The sequence below is a fragment of the Bombyx mandarina genome, chromosome 10, assembly GCF_030267445.1.
Source record: "Bombyx mandarina strain Sakado chromosome 10, ASM3026744v2".
Lineage (NCBI taxonomy): Eukaryota > Metazoa > Arthropoda > Insecta > Lepidoptera > Bombycidae > Bombyx > Bombyx mandarina.
This window is the reverse complement of record NC_143217.1, coordinates 13,278,212-13,300,281: the sequence shown is the minus strand read 5'-3', so window position 1 is coordinate 13,300,281 and position 22,070 is coordinate 13,278,212. Positions and strand designations below refer to the sequence as shown.

General features: G+C 41.9%; 1 protein-coding gene across 1 annotated transcript in view; it reads left to right on the top strand.

Moving 5' to 3' along the window:
* Positions 1 to 998: 998 nt before the first annotated feature.
* The window catches only part of LOC114249465 (uncharacterized), a 69,241-nt gene continuing 48,169 nt past the window's right edge, over positions 999 to 22,070 (top strand). The window contains exon 1 of the mRNA XM_089730466.1: positions 999 to 1,135. Within this exon, the coding sequence (XP_089586592.1) occupies positions 1,128 to 1,135 (8 nt within the window). The 5' untranslated portion in view covers positions 999 to 1,127. The remainder of the gene's footprint in view (positions 1,136 to 22,070) is intronic.

Genomic DNA, 22,070 nt, shown 5'->3' with positions numbered 1-22,070 from the left:
AAAAACATCCTTTTTGAAATGAATGCATTAAGTATTGTTCTATCGTTTGTCGGCAAGAAATAAGAGACTGCAAGATTTAAATGTCTCGATGCTCTAATGATTAGGGGACTTGAGTGCTGGACCACGGGAGGGGGCGTCGAGCCCTGGTCTGAGTGAGTTTGTTGAACGCATTCATCAATCACCGCGGTATTGATTTTGTTATGGCTACGCAGCTAATCTTATTTTCATTTACCAAATCAGCGAAAAGTCCTAGATTGCGACACTTAAATGCTTTGAAAAACAACATTATAGATTTTGGCTTAGATCAGTGGACTTGCTTACGTGTTGTCCATCTAGCAATGTTAAGTGATGATATTTATTAACAACTAGCTGACTCGGCAAACTTCGTAGTGCCTCAATCGATAAATAAAAGACACATCAAGGGGACACATCAAAGGAAAAACAAAATTGTTTGTTTTTATATAATTCCGAGCTTTTTTATATTTTCTTACTTTTTAAACTTTCCCTGGACTTTCACGAATAATTCAAGACCAAAATTAGTCAAATCGGTCCAGCCGTTCTCGAGTTTTAGCGAGACTAACGAACAGCGATTCATTTTTATATAATAATATAGAGATTATAACTTTAATGCTATAAGCCTACTTATAGAAAAACAAGTGGGAAGGGGTTATGAAGTTATGTGTATATAAAATACGGTAGAGACTTCGCCTTCATGCTTCAAGTACCGGTAGGAAAATTCACGATGTGATGTCTATGAACGATTTAGATAATCTGTAGGCTGGGTTACCCATACATGCAACTATCTTTGTTTATTTGTGTGAAAGCTTCCAGATTGATTCAATGTTAATATAAAGTTTGTTAGGGCAAATCTCCGCGGAATAGGGCAGCGCGTTGCCAGTAGTCACCACTAAATCGTCAAGTGATGCACTGAAGGACGAAGCGAGTATGGCGGGCTGGAGGGCAGCTCCGCAGCCGCTGGTCCCACGGCGGGCTGCGGGCTGCGACACTCGCGTTCCACCCACCGCTGCGGACGCACGTTATGGCGGCCACGCGCTAACTGAAAATCGTGCAGTGCTGTGAATTGTACGCTCCAATCTCTTCGAATACCAATTCAATTACAAAACATAATGATAAGGTATGTATTATATTGTTCTGTTATTAAAATAACGACCGTGGCACAGACGGTCTAATTTTCCTCCGGGAAATCCGCCGCGTCCCGTGAATCCGTGGATTTTTGTAGGGTTAGCTTTATTGACCCGAAATCGCATGTTTGTCGTGTAAAACGGTATCTGTTACGGTATACGACGGGACGGGCCGCCTTCGACGCGTCTCGATGCTGGATATTTGCTTAATCTGAACAAACTGAATGAGAGGTCACGAAATTACATTAAGGTTGGTTGACTGTTGACTCAGTGGTCCATCGGAATCTGGTTTGTGCGGAAACTACAGCATTTCGGGTCACGGATAGGGCTTTTTCGCGAGAAATCTTCGTTCGGAAATAACCACAACGTCTTTACTTAAAAACAAGTTTAAAAAAGTCAACATAAGGAAAATCGTCCACCTTTTATGAGTATGATACGTTTTATGAACACAATTCCATTTCATAAACCTACTGTAATATAAATAGCATACAAAACAGTGTGTAATTAGAATAATCAAATGCAAGTAATGGAACGTGTTTAATTGTTGCATTATTACGAATGGCGTTATAAAGATTGATGTACCGGTGTTATGATGAACGGAATCTAGCACGTCGATCGCCGTCTGAAGGCTGAACAGTAGATCTTCGGAGAATTTTAATTAGTGACGCAATGACCTCAACTCGCATCTTTTTGCATAACGTCGAAAAAAAGGCAAAAACCAGTTGTATCATAATCGCAAAAACCGACAGCGTGAGTCAGTCTCTTGGTTCGCGCTAGTGGGCCGGTCACATCCTTGCATGCTTCTCATTTGAAGAGACGAAAGTCTTGGATGAGCAATATCCATTTTCATAAAAAAATAATTCGCGCAGCTGAGCACTTTACTGTTACTTTTAGTGGCAGTATAATTTAATTTATTGGTCCCGGTAATGTGGTGGCTATGTTTGTCCATTTTTATTTAAATAATTACGTTGCGGTCCATTTGTCATATTATATGCTTTTTAAGAAATCTAAAAACTTTGTTTATTATTTAACTGGCTTCTCGAATTTCATACTGAATTTCTATTTAATATAATTAAACTAGATTTTTTCGTTTATAATGCAACTTTTCAAACAAGTGCGAAAAGCTCTGCGCTCCTGAGCTTGACATTTTGTTGTTTTAGGTGCTGATAGGTGGACGAGCTTACGACTCAATTGACTTTAAGTTATTGCGATATTACAACGTAAATGCAGCCATCCAATTGAGATATGAGGTCAAAATCTTAAATATGTTGCATAACAACTACCACGACCCTCAAACCGGTGCGCATTACTACACTACGGCCTAGTAATGGGCAGGAGGGTGGCGGCAGTCCGCTGTATGTTCTATTAACAGCATCTTGCTCCTTAGTAGGAAGTTTTTCAAGCGAATCACCGGGTTGTCACTGTCGTCTATGGGCACTGGCAATACCAGTGGCACATGCGTACCGCTACCTGCTGTGAATTGGTTTACATTGCCGGCCGGCCCCAATGATTGTTCTCAATAGCTCTGCGATTAGACCCGCGCAGTATCTAGGTCACAATACCGTGTAATCATTTACGACGCTAGAGACACACAGATGGACTCGCAATCTTTCGATTTTATGTAGATTTGCTTTCTGGCAGTAGATTGGGTTATAAACTAGCATGGATTGTTACCAAGCCTGATTTAGCTATAGGCGTATTTGGGTTCGAAGGATATGATGAATTTCTGGTCGTAAGCCTGTCTCCTTATCGACTTTTTTTCTCCTACCTACGCTGATAGCCTTGAGAGGCTATTTCAGCTTCGCCCTAAAATGTAGGTGAGCTCTTGGGGCTCGAACTGCGACGTCGGCTCGTCTTTTATGGAGAGATACTATAGGGTTGGAGTTATGGTCGTCGAGCTCCACTACAGTACACGGGTCTTTCTTCGCTGGCAGTGTTGATTATTTCTCTGGTTGCTCGGATTGTCGGTAATCCTGAGCACGCGGCTGTTTGAAGCCTCTGGATCTACGGATGGGCTTTAGTTTTTTACTGGTGGTAGGACCTCTTGTGAGTCCGCACGGGTAGGTACCACCGCCCCGCCTATTTCTGCCGTGAAGCAGTGATGCGTTTCGGTTTGAAGGGTGGGGCAGCCGTTGTGACTATACTGAGACCTTAGAACTATATCTCAAGGTGTGTGGCGCATTTACGTTGTAGATGTCTATGGGCTCCAGTAACCACTTAACATCAGGTGGGCTGTGAGCTCGTCCACACAGCTATGCAATAAAAAAAAAAAAGTTCATTTTCTATATTGCACCGTATGGTCTATAGGGAGTGCTTGAGAAATTTGTGGGAACAGATCCGTTATTCCTTTTTACCATCGCACCGCGATAATCAAAGTTCATCTCTTCTTCCTGAAACTATTGGGTTCATGCACTTTGAATTTCTAGAGATTGTTGTCGTCACGTAGCGAAGGTTCTAGAATAAACTTACATTCCAGTGGAGCCCTTAGCAAGCAATGCCGGTAACCGCTTACAATTTGGTCGTAGGGTCGCAGGCTCGCCTGTCGGTGATGGCAATAAAAAAACGACCCTCGTTATGTAAGAAATAAAATTTACAATACTATAATAGTTATATACTAGTTGCTAAATGGTTGCTAAGTCGTCAGTATTTTGACATTGACGTAGTCCTGACATTGTTGACGTTCGTATTTAACTATCAACCAGTGAATATAGTTTTATTTTAAACTAGTAGTCCCTCAGTAGTTGAAATTCGATTTTAATTATAATAATTGAAATTATAAGTTTGAACATTATTATGGTTCTATTGTCAAAAACTATTATACTTCTAATCACATATTTGGCCAAGATTATACTAGACAAATAATATTAAAGACAAACAATATTAACCTATTCTAAATTTGCCAACAGACTAACAAAAGAGTATAAATGCGTGTGTGTGTCAAACACATGGTAGTGTGTGTAATGTATTTTTATTCATAATTTTAAAGAAATATTAGAATTCTGTACTCCGTTTCTATATTCTCTATAAGTGTGGGAAATTTCATACTCCTCCGTCCTCATTATTTTCGTAAAAAGGGGTAAAAAGTATTTTCTTCACGTATTAATATATAGATTATAGTTTTAAAGGAATATAAATGAAAAACTTGTTCGACATTTGATCGCCTGTTTTTTTTTATTGCTTAGATGGGTGGACGAGCTCACAGCCCACTTGGTGTTAAGTGGTTACTGGAGCCCATAGACATCTACAACGTAAATGCGCCACCCACCTTGAGATATAAGCTCTAAGGTCTCATATATATTTACAAAGGCTGCCCCACCCTTCAAACCGAAACGAATTACTTCTTCACGGTAGAAATAGGCAGGGTGGTGGTACCTATCCGTGCGGCCTCACTAGAGGTCTTACCACCAGTAATTACGCAAATTATAATTTTACGGGTTTGATTTTTATTACACGATGTTATTCCTTCACCATGGAAGTCAATCGTGAATATTTGTTGAGTACGTATTTCATTAGAAAAATTGGTACCCGCCTGGGATTCGAAAACCGGTGCATCGCTCAACACGAATGCACCGGACGTCTTATTCTTTAAGCCACGTTGGGGGTGGCCGGTGCGTTAAGCCGGCTTCTGCCCAACGTCGGGGGGCCTGACCAGGTGACGCGCTGTCTCTATACGGGAGTGGTGCGATCAATGGCCCTATACGGGGCGCCTGTGTGGGGCCAGTCCCTGGCCGCGGGGGTGGCGAAGCTGCTGCAACGGCCGCAACGCACCATCGCGGTCAGGGTCATCCGTGGTTATCGCACCATCTCCTTTGAGGCGGCGTGTGTACTGGCTGGGACGCCGCCTTGGGTTCTGGAAGCGGAGGCGCTCGCCGCTGACTATCAGTGGCGGGCTGACCTTCGCGCCCGGGGCGTGGCGCGTCCCAGCCCCAGTGTGGTCAGAACGCGGAGGGCCCAATCTCGGCGTCCGTGCTGGAATCATGGTCCAGACGGCTGGCTGATCCATCGGCTGGTCGTAGGACCGTCGAGGCAATTCGCCCGGTCCTTGTGGATTGGGTGAGTCGTGACAAAGGACGCCTCACTTTCCGGCTCACGCAGGTGCTCACTGGGCATGGTTGCTTCGGTGAGTTCCTGCACCGGATCAGAGCCGAGCCGACGGCAGAGTGCCACCATTGTGATTGCGACTTGGACACGGCAGAGCATACGCTCGTCGCCTGCCCCGCATGGGAGGGGTGGCGCCGTGTCCTCGTCGCAAAAGTAGGAAACGACTTGTCGTTGCCGAGTGTTGTGGCATCGATGCTCGGCGACAACGAGTCGTGGAAGGCGATGCTCGACTTCTGCGAGTGCACCATCTCGCAGAAGGAGGCGGCGGGGCGCGTGAGAGACGCACAATCCCGCCGCCGTCGAGCGGGGGCCAGGGAGGCGGATCTCGCCCAAGCCCTGGCCCTCTAAGTGTTTCGGGTCCCCCCTCACATGTCGGTCTGGGGACCGTCGAGGGGGGCCTAAGAAGACGACGTGCAAGCTGCTCTGCACGCGTTTTACGCAAGAGCATCCGGGTGATGGAAGGCCGGCTATCCTCGACCCACGCTGGTTCTGGTCCAGCGGGGTATTCCGTAGGATAGCTCACTCTAACCGGCGCCATCTAGGCGGCCTTCGGATAGCCTGCCGACCGAGAGGGCTGGTGGTCGTGGCGCCGACGACCGCCGGTCCGGCGTCCCGAGGGGGAGGGTGATGGGAGAGATGTGCTCCGCACTAAACGCTTCACTTTCCCCCTTTTGCCTTTCATGAGTTCTGTCTCATGCGAGGTTTGGACGTTGGTTGTTGAGCGACAGGAGGTTTTAGTCAGTTCGACTCTGACATGCTCCGCCCTCTATCCCCAGTGGAGGGCGGAAGTCCGGCGATTTCCTCCTGACCAAAAAAAAAAAAAACTTCAACTTTTCTGTGACGGAGTAATTTCCTAACATGAGATGTTACTTTATTAGCTTTGTAGGTTATCACGGGCGATGGGCAGGGCAGTGTAACCGGAGCGCAGTATGACTCTAATAGTGTTTGACGCAAGACAACGCGGTAATATAAGCATTTTTGCAGGTTATGTAATTAAAAAAAATCGTACACATGATATTAGTTTTGTAGTTGTATACGTGAGCGGATACTTGCGTAATCTAATTGTTGGAGCGTTGTTTGAATCGCGAATAAACCTCGTTACAATAAATCCGTGCGACGTCGCGTGGTGTCGCAAGAGCGCGGCGCTTGTCGCCCGGGACTTGCACGGTACGACCGCGCGGAATCGCAATGAGAAACGTGCGAATTCGATCGTGAGTAATTCAGATGGACAGCCATAGTCCGGTACAGTTGCCGTAGTCTGGTACAGTTGCGCAGAGAAGGGTTTTGTTCGATTGGTATTTAGTTACCAGGATTTATTGTATCATTAGGCACACTCAAACTTCGTTATCTTTTTTTTTCGTTATATCTTCTGGTACTTATTAAAATTAACGCATGAAACGTTAAAGATTACAGTACAGTTCAGTAGCCGCCTTGGGTTCTGGAAGCGGAGGCGCTCGCCGCTGACTATCAGTGGCGGGCTGACTTTCGTGCCCAGGGCGTGACACGTCTCAGCCCCAGTGTGGTCGAAGCGTGGAGGGCCCAATCTCGGCGGTCCGTACTGGAGTCATAGTGCAGGTGACTGTCCGATCCTTCCGCTGGTCGTAGGACCGTCGAGGCGATTCGCCCGGTCCTTGTGGATTGGGTGAATCGTGACAGAGGACGCCTCACTTTCCAGCTCACGCAAGTGCTCACTGGGCATGGTTGTTTCGGAGAGTTCCTGCACCAGATCATAGCCGAGCCGACGGCAGAGTGCCACCATTGTGGTTGCGACTTGGACACGGCAGAGCATACACTCGTCGCCTGCCCCGCATGGGAGGGGTGGCGCCGTGTCCTCGTCGCAAAAATAGGAAACGACTTGTCGTTGCCGAGTGTTGTGGCATCGATGCTCGGCGACGACGAGTCGTGGAAGGCGATACTAGACTTCTGCGAGCGCACCACCTTGCAAAAGGAGGTGGCGGGCGCGTCCCTCCCTGGCCCACCGCCGTCGAGCGGGGGCCAGGGAGGCGGATCTTGCCCAAGCCCTGGACCTCTAAGTGTTTCAGTTCCCCCTCACATGTCGGCCTGGGGAACGGCGAGTGGGGCCCAAGAAGGCGACGTGCAAGTTGCTTTGCACGCGTTTTACGCAAGAGCATCCGGGTGATGGAAGGCCGGCTATCCTCGACCCACGCTGGTTTTGGCCCAGCGAGGTATTCCGTAGGATAACTCACTCCAACCAGCGCCATCTAGGCGGGCTTCGGATAGCCTGCTGTCCGAGAGGGCTGGTGGTCGTGGCGCTGATGACCACCGGTCCGGCGTCCCGAGGGGGAGGGTGATGGGAGAGATGTACTCCGCACTAAACGCTTCACTTTCCCCCCTTTGCCTTTTCGTGAGTTCTGTCTCATGCGAGGTTTGGACGTTGGTTGTTAAGCGACAGGAGGTTTTAGTCAGTTCGACTCCACCCCCATCCCCAGTGGAGGGCGGAAGTCCGGCGATTTCCTACTGAACAAAAAAGATACAGTTCAGTAGTTCATCCGGGCTCGGTTGTTACTAGAGACCACACCGCTTCCAAAAGACGAGTGGTTAGACAGCGCGGCAGCGTTAGGAAAAATCGTTGATAAGTGTATTTCGAGATAAATTCTAAAATATACAGCGCTAGAAGCTACGTGCCTTATCAATATCAACAAAAGTGTTGCCACAAGACACAAGGGCTGACAATGCGGTAATAAAGAAACTGCGCTTCAGCAATACTTGATTTTTGTATAAAGATTAAAAAATCTGAATCTTGCTACATTATTTTATTTTTGGAACAATGATAGATAACTAAAGGTAAAAGTTGTTTCTCAGTAGTCGTCAAAAGGCTTGCTTTACTCGCCTCCTAGGTTCACCACCAGCAAGACTGGTATTTTGAGCCCCTGAAAATCACAACGTGAATGCCGCCACCAACTCTAAGACATAAGGTCAAAGGATGTACTATATTTAGTTGTGTCGTCCTTCGTACAGGAACGTATAAGTATTTGTCACAAATAAAAATGTTAAGAAACACACCCTGTAGAAACAATCATGTTACATACATAGATGGTGCCTCTGAAAAATAAAAAAAAGTTTTGTAAAAAATGTGGCTGTCTATTTCCTATGAAATGTTATTTATATTATAATCCACGTATTTATTAGTTGAAGGTGAAATTTAAGAAATCCCAGTTAAAATCCACTGAAAAATCATTTCTCAAAAAAATCGTGTAGGTATGTACTTTATACGCACATAAGGACTTATACTTGTTTAGGGTAATTGAATTATGTTGTAATATTAGTATAAAAATTGAAATTCCCATAAAATATTTATTTAATCATTAATAATTTACTTACATAAATACAGCCTCAAATCTTGATACGCGGTTAACAAACTCTTGCAATGAAAATCACAACAACGTAACAAATCATGTGTTAGATCGACATGCGGCGGCTTATCGCGCGCTTAAATACAACTTTCAAAATTTAACTTCAAAAATCTAGGTCCACAAGTGATGTGAATTATTTGTATTTCGTTCGCATGTAGACTAACAGTTTTTGTATTAATTGTAATTAATTGATCAAAATTATATTCTCGAGGGCGACACAATGAGAAAGAAGACGAAATAATTAAGCACGGATCTGTATGAAAGCCTTTTTTCTTATAAGAATACGTGAAAATATTGACAAAACAATATATGTACTGACAATATATGTTACGAGGTTATATTCAGTAATAATGTATTCGTATTGGGGACATCAGCCGTGCCGGCTTACGGTCACGGTTTCTGCGTTCCACGCCACCAATTATTGTAGCCAATTGTTGTAACACCGGAAATAAACAGTTTATCAACAGTATATTGAATTTTGGTTATGTTTGTCTGTAATATTGACGGCAATATAAATGCAAAATTTAATTCATTAACTCCCTTCCAGATGTACAAACAGACAGAAATTTTGTGTGCGCACTCAGTACCAACAATATAATAAGTAGTATGTACAATGTTTTCATGAAAACAAGAATACACAATGCTGATCGAATTAAATAGTGTTTTAAATTGTAACTGTTCTCATAAACTTATCGGGGACATGACCCTTTATATGTTTAGGTTATTTAAATGCAGTTGATATATTGATCTCAATTTCTAATATTTGCTGCGATAGTACTGGCTCCAGTTACTAGTACGTCAATACCTGAGAACACGATTTGTTTTTTTTTCACTCGCCCCCCGCCGCGTAATATCTATTTTAAATTAATCATATTTTTTATTCAACGTTTACTTACTTGTTTAGTCAGAAATAACTTGATGTTTCATTGAAATTTTGAAAATCTTTACAACCGCGCCACGTCTAAATACTTTTCCAAATCCATTTGGTTCATATTATTGTTTAATTTCGTCTTTTTTTTCCTACCTAAGCTGGTAGCCTTGAGAGGCTATTCCAACGGAACCTTAACTAGTAGGTGAGCTCACGGGGCTCAAACCTGACGAAGTTGCTAACACGAACCCTAGCAAGAGCCGTGCTTCGCAGAATCTACCACCAGATCGGAAACGCGACCCACTGCGAAGATCCGGCGAGAAACTCAGTGGGCTGTGTCTGAGGGTTAATTTACTCGTCGAGCCCTTCGTCGCAAGCGATGGGTTCGACGAGAACGGTGACCGGTGCTTGAAGTACCTAAAAGCACCGTTAGTGGATCGGGAGGATCCGAAATGCTGCTGCTTTCCATTCTTTCCGCAGGATCGGGAATGTAGTCACCGGCGGCCACGATGAGAGGGTTCTCGTGTCGTGCCGCTTTATCGAAGTGGAATTTCGTCACTGTCTACATACAGTACTGCCAGTCAGTTACGTAATTCCGTGACGTAGACCTAGGCAGAATGAAATACTACGTTTGTTCATTTGATGTGAGCTCATCTGCCCATCCAAGCAAATAATATTAGTACGACATATTCATTTGATTAAAAGTATTAAATTAAAGAGATTAAACCAACCTCGTGTTTTGTAATTTTACAGTTTCCAATAAGTTAAGCCGTAAAAGTAATTATAATTTTTTTTACAACTCGCAAAATTTTAAGTAAATCTATACTAATATGTATTATAAAGCTGAAGAGTTTGTTTGTTTGAATGCGCTAATCTCAGGAACTACTGGTCCGATTTGAAAAATTATTTCAGTGTTAGACGGACAATTTATTGAGAAAGGCTATACCTTTATATAACATCACGCTAAGATAAGAGCACCAAATAAAGAATATTTCAAAATCGGGTTTTTTCCCTTTTGAGAGCTTCCGCTGCGTGCGCTGCGGAAACGGTTAAAGTTTTGCTAAAATAATGTATGACAGAGTTGTTCCCCATTAAAAGATCTAAAAAAAATCCGCGACAGCATATGTTTGACTCGCTACAACGTTTTTTTTATGTTAAACAAATTTGTTTTAAAATAAAGCATTATTTGTGAAGGTGTTTTTATAAAGATATTAATCCTTATCCAAACAAATACGTTATTCATTACAACATTGAAACAGCCAAATCACTTCAAGATAAGGTTTGAAAATTATAGATTTTTCTAGATTTCTCCAGGATCTCATCAGATATGATTACAGGACCCTTGGGGAAGTCTACCCTTTCGAACAATAAAAGAAAAAAAGAATTATACAAAAAAAAATTATGGTCGAATTGATAGCTTCCTGTTTTGAAGTTGGTAAAAAAGCGTGATTTTGGTACCTTAAATAGCTCCTTAACATTCTATTATTCAAAAATAAATTCACTTTCTACGTAAATGAAGAGGCGGGTAAAATTTAGCCTTATGCTAAAGTAACTATTCCACGCGGACGAAGTCGCGGGCAAAAACTAGTATTAAAATAATTTGTTACGTTTTGCCCTAAATATCTAAAATTCATTCATATTTTGTATTTTATTCTAGCCAGCCGATATACATCTTCCGATCATTTTCCGATCCGGTGGTAGATTCTGCTAAGCACTGCTCTTACTAAGATTAGTGTTAGCAACGTCATCAGGTTTGAGCCTCGTGAGCTCACCTACTCGCTTGGTTACGCTGGCATATCCTACCTAACCTCCTAACCTAAGCTGGAAGCCACGAGGCTTCAAAGCAAGCTTAGGTAGGAAAAAAAAAACGGTCCACATGATTTGCGTAATAAACCATCTGCATGTTATATATATATGCCTCGTATAATACAAGAGAGATGGCATATAACGCGTGTGTAATATGAAACAATAGCGTTACTACAAACAAGTGTCACTGGCCACCGTCCATTGTTCCGGCCTGTTCAAACAGAATCATAAATGTTCATTATACACTATTCAGGAATGTACCGATACCGAATACATCGAGAAATCGCGATTATAATAACTAGCGACCCGCCCTCGCTTCGCTTCCTAAACTGTAATTTATTATTAATTTCTCCGCTATTTAATGGATGTTATTATACATATTTTTTTTTTTTTTTTTTTTTTTTATTGCTTAGATGGTTGGACGAGCTCACAGCCCACCTGGTGTTAAGTGGTTACTGGAGCCCATAGACATCTACAACGTAAATGCGCCACCCACCTTAAGATATAAGTTGTAGAGATTAAGATATAATAAGATATAATATAAACCTTCCTCTTCAATCACTCTATCTATTAAAAAAAACCGCATCAAAATCCGTTGCGTAGTTTTAAAGATTTAATCATACATAGGGATATAGGGACAGAGAAAGCGACTTTGTTTTATAGGTACTTTTTTTTTTTTTCCTACCTAAGCTGATAGTCTTGAGAGGCTATATCAGCGGAACCTTAACTAGTAGGTGAGCTCACGGGGCTCAAACCTGACGACGTTGCTAACACGAACCCTAGCAAGAGCCGTGCTTCGCAGAATCTACCACCAGATCGGAAACGCGACCCACTGAGAAGATCCGGCGAGAAACTCAGTGGGCTGTGTCTGAGGGTTAATTTACTCGTCCAGCCCTTCGTCGCAAGCGACGGGTTCGACGAGGACGGTGACCGGTGCTTGAGGTACTTAAAAGCACCGTTAGTGGATCGGGAGGATCCGAAATGACGTGTTTGGGGCGACGTCGACTGCTTTCCATATAAGTATATGTCGAAAAGTTCAAATCAATCTTATAAAAACCATGTGCAGCAATAGAACACAAGCAAAATCGTAATTGCATTTCTACATACCGGAAGACTAATAGCGGATAGATAAGCGGTTGCATTTGTCGTCAACACTCAGTAATACATTTGAAGTTATGTTCAAAATATTTTATTTTGCAAAACTGCACTAAAAACTATTCTGACATAGGAAGTAGGTAAGGACTAGGCGCTAGGGCAGATGGCAGCTAACACGGATGCGTTGAAATAAATCGAGCAAGAAGTAATAATACGTTTTATGAATATTGTGAGAGGTACAAATCAGCTGATTTACGGGGTCAACGCTCTCGTATGGCCGTTTGGCGTGTTATCAACATTGTGGGTACATAAAATATTAGTTTGCTAAATGAAGCTTATAGATATTGTTTATAATCCAGTCTGGATAGTATTTTATAGCTTTTCAGTTTAGCGTAGCGTTTTATAGGCAATCAGGCATTAATTTGGTAACTAAAGCGAGCTTGCACCGTGTTTTGTCTCCTTCGATATTTGTATCAGAATCTAATAGTAGGTACTTTGTCAATCTTTTTTAAATATTTTTTATTGCATTTATAGGTGGAGGCTGGATGTGCTCACGGCCCACCTAGTGTTAAGTGGTCACCGGAGCCTATAGACATCTGCAACGTAAATGCCGCTTGAGACATGAGTTTTAAGGCCTCACACTTGTAACATTACAACGGCTGGCCGCCCTTCAAACCGAAACGCATTACTGCTTCACGGTAGAAATAGACAGGCTGGTGGTTCCTACCCGTGCGGACTCACAAGACGTGTAAGTTTCGCCCCTTTCATCGTTTTATAGCTCACGTTAGTAGCAATCGACAATAGCAGCCGCCCATGTCATTAACAATGCCGCAGTACTCGAGAGCTGAATTATTGTTCGACACTTTCCGTACGTCTTCGCCTAAATATTGCGACCTTGACTCATCAGTGAGCGAACTACTCTGAGTGTAACGTAACTATAATTAAATTTTTAATTATTAATTTTTGTAGGATTATTGTGTTATTTTTTTCACGAGTTTTAGACATATTTTGAGTTTTCTGAACAAGAGATTAATTAATATTTGTGACCATAAGAACGGTTAGTGGTTTGAAGATATGTCTGTTAGTTTATGTTCCTTTAGTTAACGTTGTTAATAGAAAAAGTATTGTGAGGAATCTTGTTGGATAGAAACAAACCGTGTTAGTATTAATAAGCGGGCCCCGAAAAACATTGAAAGAATAGGAGTGTGGGAGAGTCTTGCGCTATTTTCCATATCTAGTGAAAGTGTCTGCGGAGCGGTAGACCGACGCTCTTACGTCATCAGTTTACATTCTACTTTATATGAGTTCGTTTGTTTTGTAACACGCGCCGTTTATTAGTATGCGGAATCTTGTTTTAACAATAAAACAATTTTTGTATTGAAATTGGACGATCGATCGATTGGTTTTTACATCAAAATGCAAGCAAAAAATATGTGTGCCAGTGTGTGATGTGTCAGAAGATTGATACTTTTGTAGATTTCGAAATGACCACATTTAAGGATCGTTTAATAATTTTTGTTCCTACCTACGCTGATAGCCTTGATACGCTATATCAGCTTCTGCTTGACGTGTAGGTGAGGTCACGGGGCTTAAACCGGCTAACCTGCTAACACTGGCCCTAGCAAGGGCAGTGCTTCGCAGAATCTACCACAGGATCGAAAACGCGACCCACTGAGAAGATCCGGCGAGAAACTCAGTGGCTGTGTCTATGGGTTAATTCACTCGCCGAGCCCGTCGTCTCAAGCGACGGGTTCGACGAGGACGGTGACCGGTGCTTGTGGTGCCTAAAAGCACCGTTAATGGATCGAGAAGATCCGTAATGACGTGCTTTGCGCGACGTCGACTGTTTACCATTCGGTCCGCAGGATCGGGTATGTAATTCCCGGCGGCCACGACAAGAGGGTTCTCATATTTTGCCGCCTTTTTGAAATGGCGCAATGATGCCGACTGTAGATACATACTGACTTAGTCAAGCTCCAGGTCATCATGGAGATCCACGTTCTTAGGAACCATGGTGCTCCGACAGCTATCCTGCAAATCGTTTAATGTGGCAGTCGTATGCGAAGTATGCGAAGATCGAGTGAAAGAGACCTGGCGGGCGCAGTCCGACTAGGTGGTTCGACGAAATCCGCGCCACACTAGAGATCCCATTACATGAAGCCCTTCATGTGGTCAATAAGCGAAGGCGCTGGAGGGACATTACAAGGAGTAAAATCCTCAGCAGTGAGGAAACGACGCGACGCGAGGAAGACGTATGCGATAAACGATTAATTTTATAGCCTTGACGGGAGAACGAGTTTACAGCTCACCTAGAGTCAAGTAGTACTTACCTAATTGGAGCACATTGACATCGGCGCCATCCATATTTATACGTGAAGTTGGAGTATCAGTTGTATTGTATAATGGCTGCAAATGTATTCTTTTAAGCACGATTGCATCCAATATAACGCCAGTTAATGCTCGTTAGCGATCACTGCACGCTGGCATCTGGCTCTTACGACATCCATGGGCAGAGATGGAATGAAGCTATTTAAGCTGGACTCAGAGCCATCAGTGTTATTGAAACTTACCACCTCATGTACCAAGGTGGTCGCGCTTACTTAACACGTTGACTGGCATGTAGGTCACCGGTGCCCTACGCGGCGCACTGAAGTAACTACGTCGATTTCTTTCTTTGTTTTTTTACTAAGGCGCCGGTATATCTAGTAAACTCTTGATAAGACGAATCCGAAGATACTGACAGTGAATCTATTTCTAAGAGACCTCTCTCTCTCTCTCTTCGATCGGTTCCTCACTGCTGAGGATCGTGACTCCGTCCGATTTCGTCAACCAACTGTCTCCATCGATCCCGCCCTGCAGCCCGGTGGAGTGCGTCGCTGATAGGTATCCCCAGTTCCTAAGAGACCTAAGAAATTAAAAAAAACATTATCAAACAAAAGAAGACAAAGTTAGGCAATTCAGGCGCTTAGTAACAGAAATCGACATAATTACTTCAGTGCGCCGCGTAGAGCACCGGTGACCTACACGGCAGCGAATGTGTTAATGATTCATGTGACACCAACAAAGTACGATATGTTTGATCTTAAACTGAGAGTCGCACTTCTTGCAATAAGCGTTTAAATGCATACCATCACGGCTGGTTCTGGTTCTCGGAAACAAGTGTCACTGTATGAGTGTAATGAGCGAAGTTCAATACATTACGCACGTGTGCACTTGTAGAAATATTGAAGTATGTATGTGTGGGTGTCTTGATTCATGCGTTCGCATGTAGATTATGGCATTAATGAGCCACGTAAATCACCAATTTTTCTGTGTAATCTCGTACATAATCTTAGAATATGTTTGAGGTGATCCCGTCATTTTCAAAATACCATTGCACCCTGACAAGAGCGAAATTAATTCCTAATTCTGATATTTCCTCGTGAAACATTCCTTTTGGTCTTAATTGGTCAGCAGCAACGTGTTCGTAGCATTGCTGATCTTGATCGAGCTGCGAAGGATAGATATTTTCAGAGCGATGGTCGATTTTTATACTATATAGTATATTTTTTTATAGTTTAAATGGGTGGACGATCTCACAGCCCACCTGGTGTTAAGTGGTTACTAGACACAACGGCTGCCCCACCCTTCGAACCGAAACGCATTACTGTTTCACGGCAGAAATAGGCAGGGTGGTGGTAGGCAGGCTTAGTCGTCGTGGCTTAACGGATAAGACGTCTGGTGCATTCGTGTTGAGCGATGCACCGGTGTTCGAATCTCAGGCGGGTACCAATTTTTCTAATGAAATACGTACTCCACAAACGTTCATGATTGACTTCCACGGTGAAGGAATAACATTGTGTAATAAAAATTAAACCCGCAAAATTATAATTTGCGTAATTACTGGTGGTAGAACCTCTTGTGAGTCCGCGCGGATAGGTACCACCACTTTGCCTATTTCTGCCGTGAAGCAGTAATGCGTTTCAGTTTGAAGCGTAGGGCAGCCGTTGTAACTATACTTGAGACCTTAGAACTTATATCTCAAGGTGGGTGGCGCATTTAAGTTCTGGATGTCTATGGGCTCCAGTAACCACTTAACACCAGGTGGGCTGTGAGCTCGTCCACCCATCTAACCAAATAAAAAAAAACCTACCCGCGCGGACTCACAAGAGGTCCTACCTCCAGTATAGTACTATAACGAAAACTTTTGAAGCAAACAATGATAATGTACTATACAAATTGGAACTTAAGTTTGTCTTACGTCAGAAGTAGATAGAAGGCAGGTGAGGTAACTGCCTGTATCAGTAAATACCGGCAACGCCATCACCAAAATTGTAGCTGAATTCCAAGCGCATAATTTATAAGGAATGCGATTTTCCTACAATTAATTCTATTTATAACGTGAATGCTTTCATTTATACCTCTACATACACTTTCGACTGACGCACGGTCCGAATGCTAAGCAGTCAGTTTATTACGAATGCGAACCCACGGCCCTGCGTCTCCTGAGCATATAAATGCTTAGGAATATGCATATGCATTAATATTTACTATTAAGAGATGCATCGGTGAACATTTCCTGTCGTACTTTTTTTTATTGCTTTTGTAGGCAGACGAGCATACAGCCTGGCTGATGGTAAGTGGTCACCGACGCTCATGAACTCAGTAATGGCAGGGGCAGTGCCATGCTTGGCAGCCTACCAACAACCTACACTGGTATATCGCTCCTGATGGCCGACAATGCAACACCTTGAGGTCTTCCAATTCGCAACAGAGAACTTGGTTGGTCTTTACCTGGAGTACTCTTATTTTGAAGTCGAATAATCTGCTGGAATTCAATATAATAATAATAATAATAATATAGCCTTTTATTCAGATCTCTTAGTACAATGAATTTTTAAACTTATGTAAAATCTAGCATTAAAAACTAAAACTTAATAGATATGAATAAATTTAAACTAATATTTGTTGTTTGGTTATCTTTCCTAGATCTGTTTGCCAGTCGGCAAAGGCCTCCTCTAACCTTTTCCATTCCTTTCTTTCTTGAGCCACTCTGTTCCATGTGACTCCTGCCACTTGTCTAACGTCATCGTCCCACCTTTTCTGTGGTCGGCCTCTTTTTCTTTTGCCTTCCCTTGGGTACCACCATGTCACCCTTTTGCTCCATTTGTCGTGTCCTCTTACCAGGTGACCAGCCCATCGCCATTTGAGTCTTTTGATTTTGCTTATTATATCGGTAGTTTTTGTTTTGATTCTAATGACGATTTTTTTTACTCTGTCGGACTTTTTAATGTTTAGCATACTCCTTTCCATTGCATACTGGCAAGTTGCTAGTTTGTTTGAGGTGACCTGATTTAAGGACCATGACTGACACCCGTATGTAAGGACAGGTAGTACGCAGGTGTTAAAAAGTTTGCTTTTTAGGTTTATATGGAGCTTTTTATCTTTCATAGCCTCTCTTAGACTCCAGTATGTCTTCCAGCCATTTGTAATTCTTCTGTCCACTTCCTTCTGCATAGGATCTTTTTGAGTTATGAGCTGCCCTAGATATACGTACTCGTCTGTATAGTTGATTTCAGTGTTTCCTAGATCTATAGTATGTTTGTACCCGTTTGTCATCACCCTAGTTTTTTCCGGATTCATTGCCAGCCCTACTCTCTCACTTTCTTTCGCAAGTTCTTTTATCATTCTGGTTAACTCTTCTGCTGTTTTGGCCATTAACACTATGTCATCAGCAAATCTTAAGTGTGATAACAGTTGGCCGTCTATATTAATTCCAAGATGTTCCCAATTGAGTCTTCGGAAGATTGATTCTAATACTGCGGAAAATAATTTCGGAGATAGAGGGTCTCCCTGCCTTACGCCTTTTTCTACTCTGAAAGGAGTACTTTTCTTTTCTAGTTGGAGTCTTGCTCTGCTGCAGCTATATATATTTCTTATCAATCGAATGTACTTGTGCTCAATTCCTTGTTCTAATAACGCCTCCCATATTTTGTCATGATGTAGAGAATCGAATGCTTTACTATAATCGATGAATGCGATGTAGTATGTGAGTTGGTACTCGTTGTATTTCTCCAAAATTTGACGCACTACGTGAATGTGGTCAATCACTGAGTAATCTTTGCGGAATCCTGCTTGCTCTATAGGTTGGTTTTCGTCTAGGGTTCTTTCGATCCGTTTTAAGATGATCTTAGCAAAAATCTTATATACATTGGACATAAGACTTATAGGGCGATAATTTCCTATGTCATATTTATCACCTTTCTTATACAGTAGGATGATGAGAGACTCGGTCCATTGCTGGGGGATGGTTTCAGTATTCATTATATCATTGAATATATCTGTGAGGACAGGTAGCAGTATCTCTTTGCTATTTCTTAAGATTTCATTGCTTATGCCGTCAGGCCCGGGTGCTTTCTCACTCTTTTGGGTATCGATAGCCTTACTGACTTCAGCTTGGAGAATACTGGGGGTGTTCGAGGTTTCCACTAGACTGATTTCAGCTTGCGTAGTGTTGTTTCGGTAAAGATTTTTGTAATATGACGTAGCTGTTTTTAATATGTCAATTCTGTGATAATCGAATTTTCCTCGGTTATCTTTCATTTTTACGATCCAGTTCTTCGTGCCGGTCAATTCTTTGAGTGCTTTTTTAGTTCCACCGGTTTTTCGTATGTAATTTTCGATTGTTCGCAACCTTCGTTGTTTTCTATCCTTTCTGATACTTTCATTGATATCTTTGCTGATTTTGGCTAATTTCTGTCTTCTGTTTTGGGTACTTCTTTCATTAGTAAGGTGATTTCTTTCTTCTAGGAGTTTTATAGTGGCTGTTGATAGTTTTTCTTTTGCATCAATTTTCCTATCTGTTATAAGTTTAGTTTGGGTTTTAATAATATTCTCTATATACTTGTATTTATCTTTGGTTTCTAGTTCCTTAGTGTTCTCTTTGAAGTCTCTAAGTTCAGCTCTTAGAGCTGTTGTTATTTGCTCTAAGTGTTGTTCTTCGAGTTTTATGTTTCCTGAGTCTTGTCTTGGTCTAGTCTTCTTTGGTTGTTTTATTTTGAGCTCAGTTCTAAGTAGCCTATGGTTGGTGTTGAAGTTAAATCTTTTAATGACGGTAAAGTTTGTGAAGTAGCTGTTTCTGTTGGTCATAATAAAATCAATTTCATTTTTTGTTTTACCATCCGGCGAGATCCAGGTCCACATGCTCTTTCGGTTCTTCTTGAAAATAGTATTTAAGATTGTTAATTTGTTTTCTAGCGCGAAGTTTGTAATTTTTTCCCCATTTCTGCTTCTGGTCTTGTTACTATATGAAAATTGTCCTAGTATTGCGTTTTCTCCTAGGCGTCTTGCTCCAATTTGGCCATTGAAGTCGCCCATGACTATAAGGTTTTTGTGCGTATGCTCTTGAATGGCTTCGTTTAAAATATGGTAGAAGTTATTTATCGTTTCCAAATTTGATTGCTCTGTAGGTGAATATATTTGTACAATGGACCACGCTTTTTTATATCCTGGTAGTTTCAAATTCATAATCGCTATGCGTTCTGAGATTCCTATGAATTCTTCCACATATTGTTTTAAATGTTGTTTAATAATAAATCCTACCCCATATTGGCCTTGCTTCTCCCCTATTTGGTATAGTAAATAGTCTGGATGACAAGTAATACTTTCGCCCATTCTTCTCACTTCGCTCAAACCAATTATGTCCCATTTGATAGATTTTAGCGCATATATCAGTTCCGTAAGATTTTCTTCTTTTCCCAAGGTGAGTACATTGAGGGATGCTATGTAAACTACTGGTTTTCGGTGATTGTTGTCTTTAGATGTTGGAGGGTTGTGGTCGCTTTCCCCCTCGAGGACCAGTCGGCTTGGGGGAGTTCGTTCCTTTTTTGTTTCTTTATTGACAGTTTCTTTGGTTGGTTTTGGTTTCCGTTTGCCGTTCTTTAGTTGCTATTGGTTTTTATTAGTATTAGGCATGTTCGAAAGGGAGCTGGATCTATATCGCATTAAATCAAAAGCATTTGTCCTGTTTGTCCTCATTGTGTTTACGGTTTGTTGCTTTTTTGGTTGATTATTATCTGAAGAAGGTGAAGCGGATATTTCCCTTTTCCTTTTCTCTTGGCTGTAGTTGTTCTCTTTAACAATCAATTTATCATATTTCAGGTATGCTATATTGCCTTTTTGTCTCTCTTCAGTTAACTTGGCTTGCAGCTCTTTTCTTTTTTCTAACACATCCTTCGAGTAGTCCTCCGCAATGTATATAGTTTTTAGGTTCTTTTTACTTTTGATAATTTCCGTCTTTTTCCAGTTGCTTATAAACGAACACAGTACCGGTCTCGGTTTGTTGCTCTCTCTCTTTCTTTTTCCTAAGCGATAAACTTTGTTGATATCGTATTCTTCTATTTTAATATTCAGATCTTGGTTGAAGGTTTCTTTGAGATTTTGTAATAGTTCATAAGAGGATTTTTCGTTTTCTTCTAAGCCGAATACTATGATATTATTGTTTTTCTCAGACCTCTTAAGATAATCTATTTCTTTTTCCAGTTTTTCTAATTTAGTTTTCAAGTTCTTATTTTCTTCAATAATAGGGATTAGTTTCTCATCCATCTTTACCATAATACTATTTGTTATAGAGTCCTTCAATTCAGCATTTTGACTTTGCATCTCCATTTTCATTTTTTCAAATAATATTTGAAATTGACCTTCCATCTTATAGTTTGTTATCTACGTGTAACGAGACGGAATAGTAGAATATGGTATAAATATTTTTCTCAATTAGCAACACTGTTTAATATGTCAGTTAAATTGACGTTCACGACAAGTGTCATTGAGTGAACGATTTGTTGTTTTCGTGTTTTCTAACCTCTAAACCAATAGTTGATATTGTGGTTGTAGATCCGCGATGGATTCCAGTAATCGCACTTCACTGTATGTTTTTAGTCACTTCCAAGAGGTCCCAGCACTGTATCAACGTATACCAGCAACCAGAAATTACGTTTGCTATTTTATTTCACTTAATTTCACTCGGAGCTTATCACTACGGTGTTGACAGTTCGGATGCCGGAAACGAATTCAATATGCTATAAATAAAATTAAGCGACGCGGCACATTTATTTATTGCTTAGTTGGGTGGACGAGCTTACAGCCCACCTGGTGTTAGATGGTTACTGGTGCCCATAGACATCTACAACGTAAATGCGCCACCCACCTTGAGATATAAGTTCTAAGATCTCAGTATAGTTACAACAGCTGCCCTACCCTTCAGACCGAAACGCATTGCTACTTCACGGCAGAAATAGGTAAGGCGGTGGTACCTACCCATGCGGACTCACAAGAGGTCCTACCACATATTACGACTTAAGGGTGGTAAGGCGTATTGTGAGTCCTCGTGAGTACCGGTTACACTTTTGGTTCGAATGGGGTCTGACAGCCTCTTAGAATTAGGTGAGATCGTCTGACCTAACACAGTAATAAAATATCCCACTTCTGTACTATTGTGGTAGCAGAGTTTGTGAGGCCATGGCTATCTGAAGTCTCTAAAAAGTTCGCGTAACTTTGTCAGGCTTTGTCGCTGTTTGGAAACCTTAAAAAATATAAGGAATATTTTTCCCAGATAAGATAACCTACAGCAACAGATATTTTATTAACTTCATACAAACAAATTGTAACCATCTCTCATCTGGTGATATTTCGGAGCGTCTGGAATCA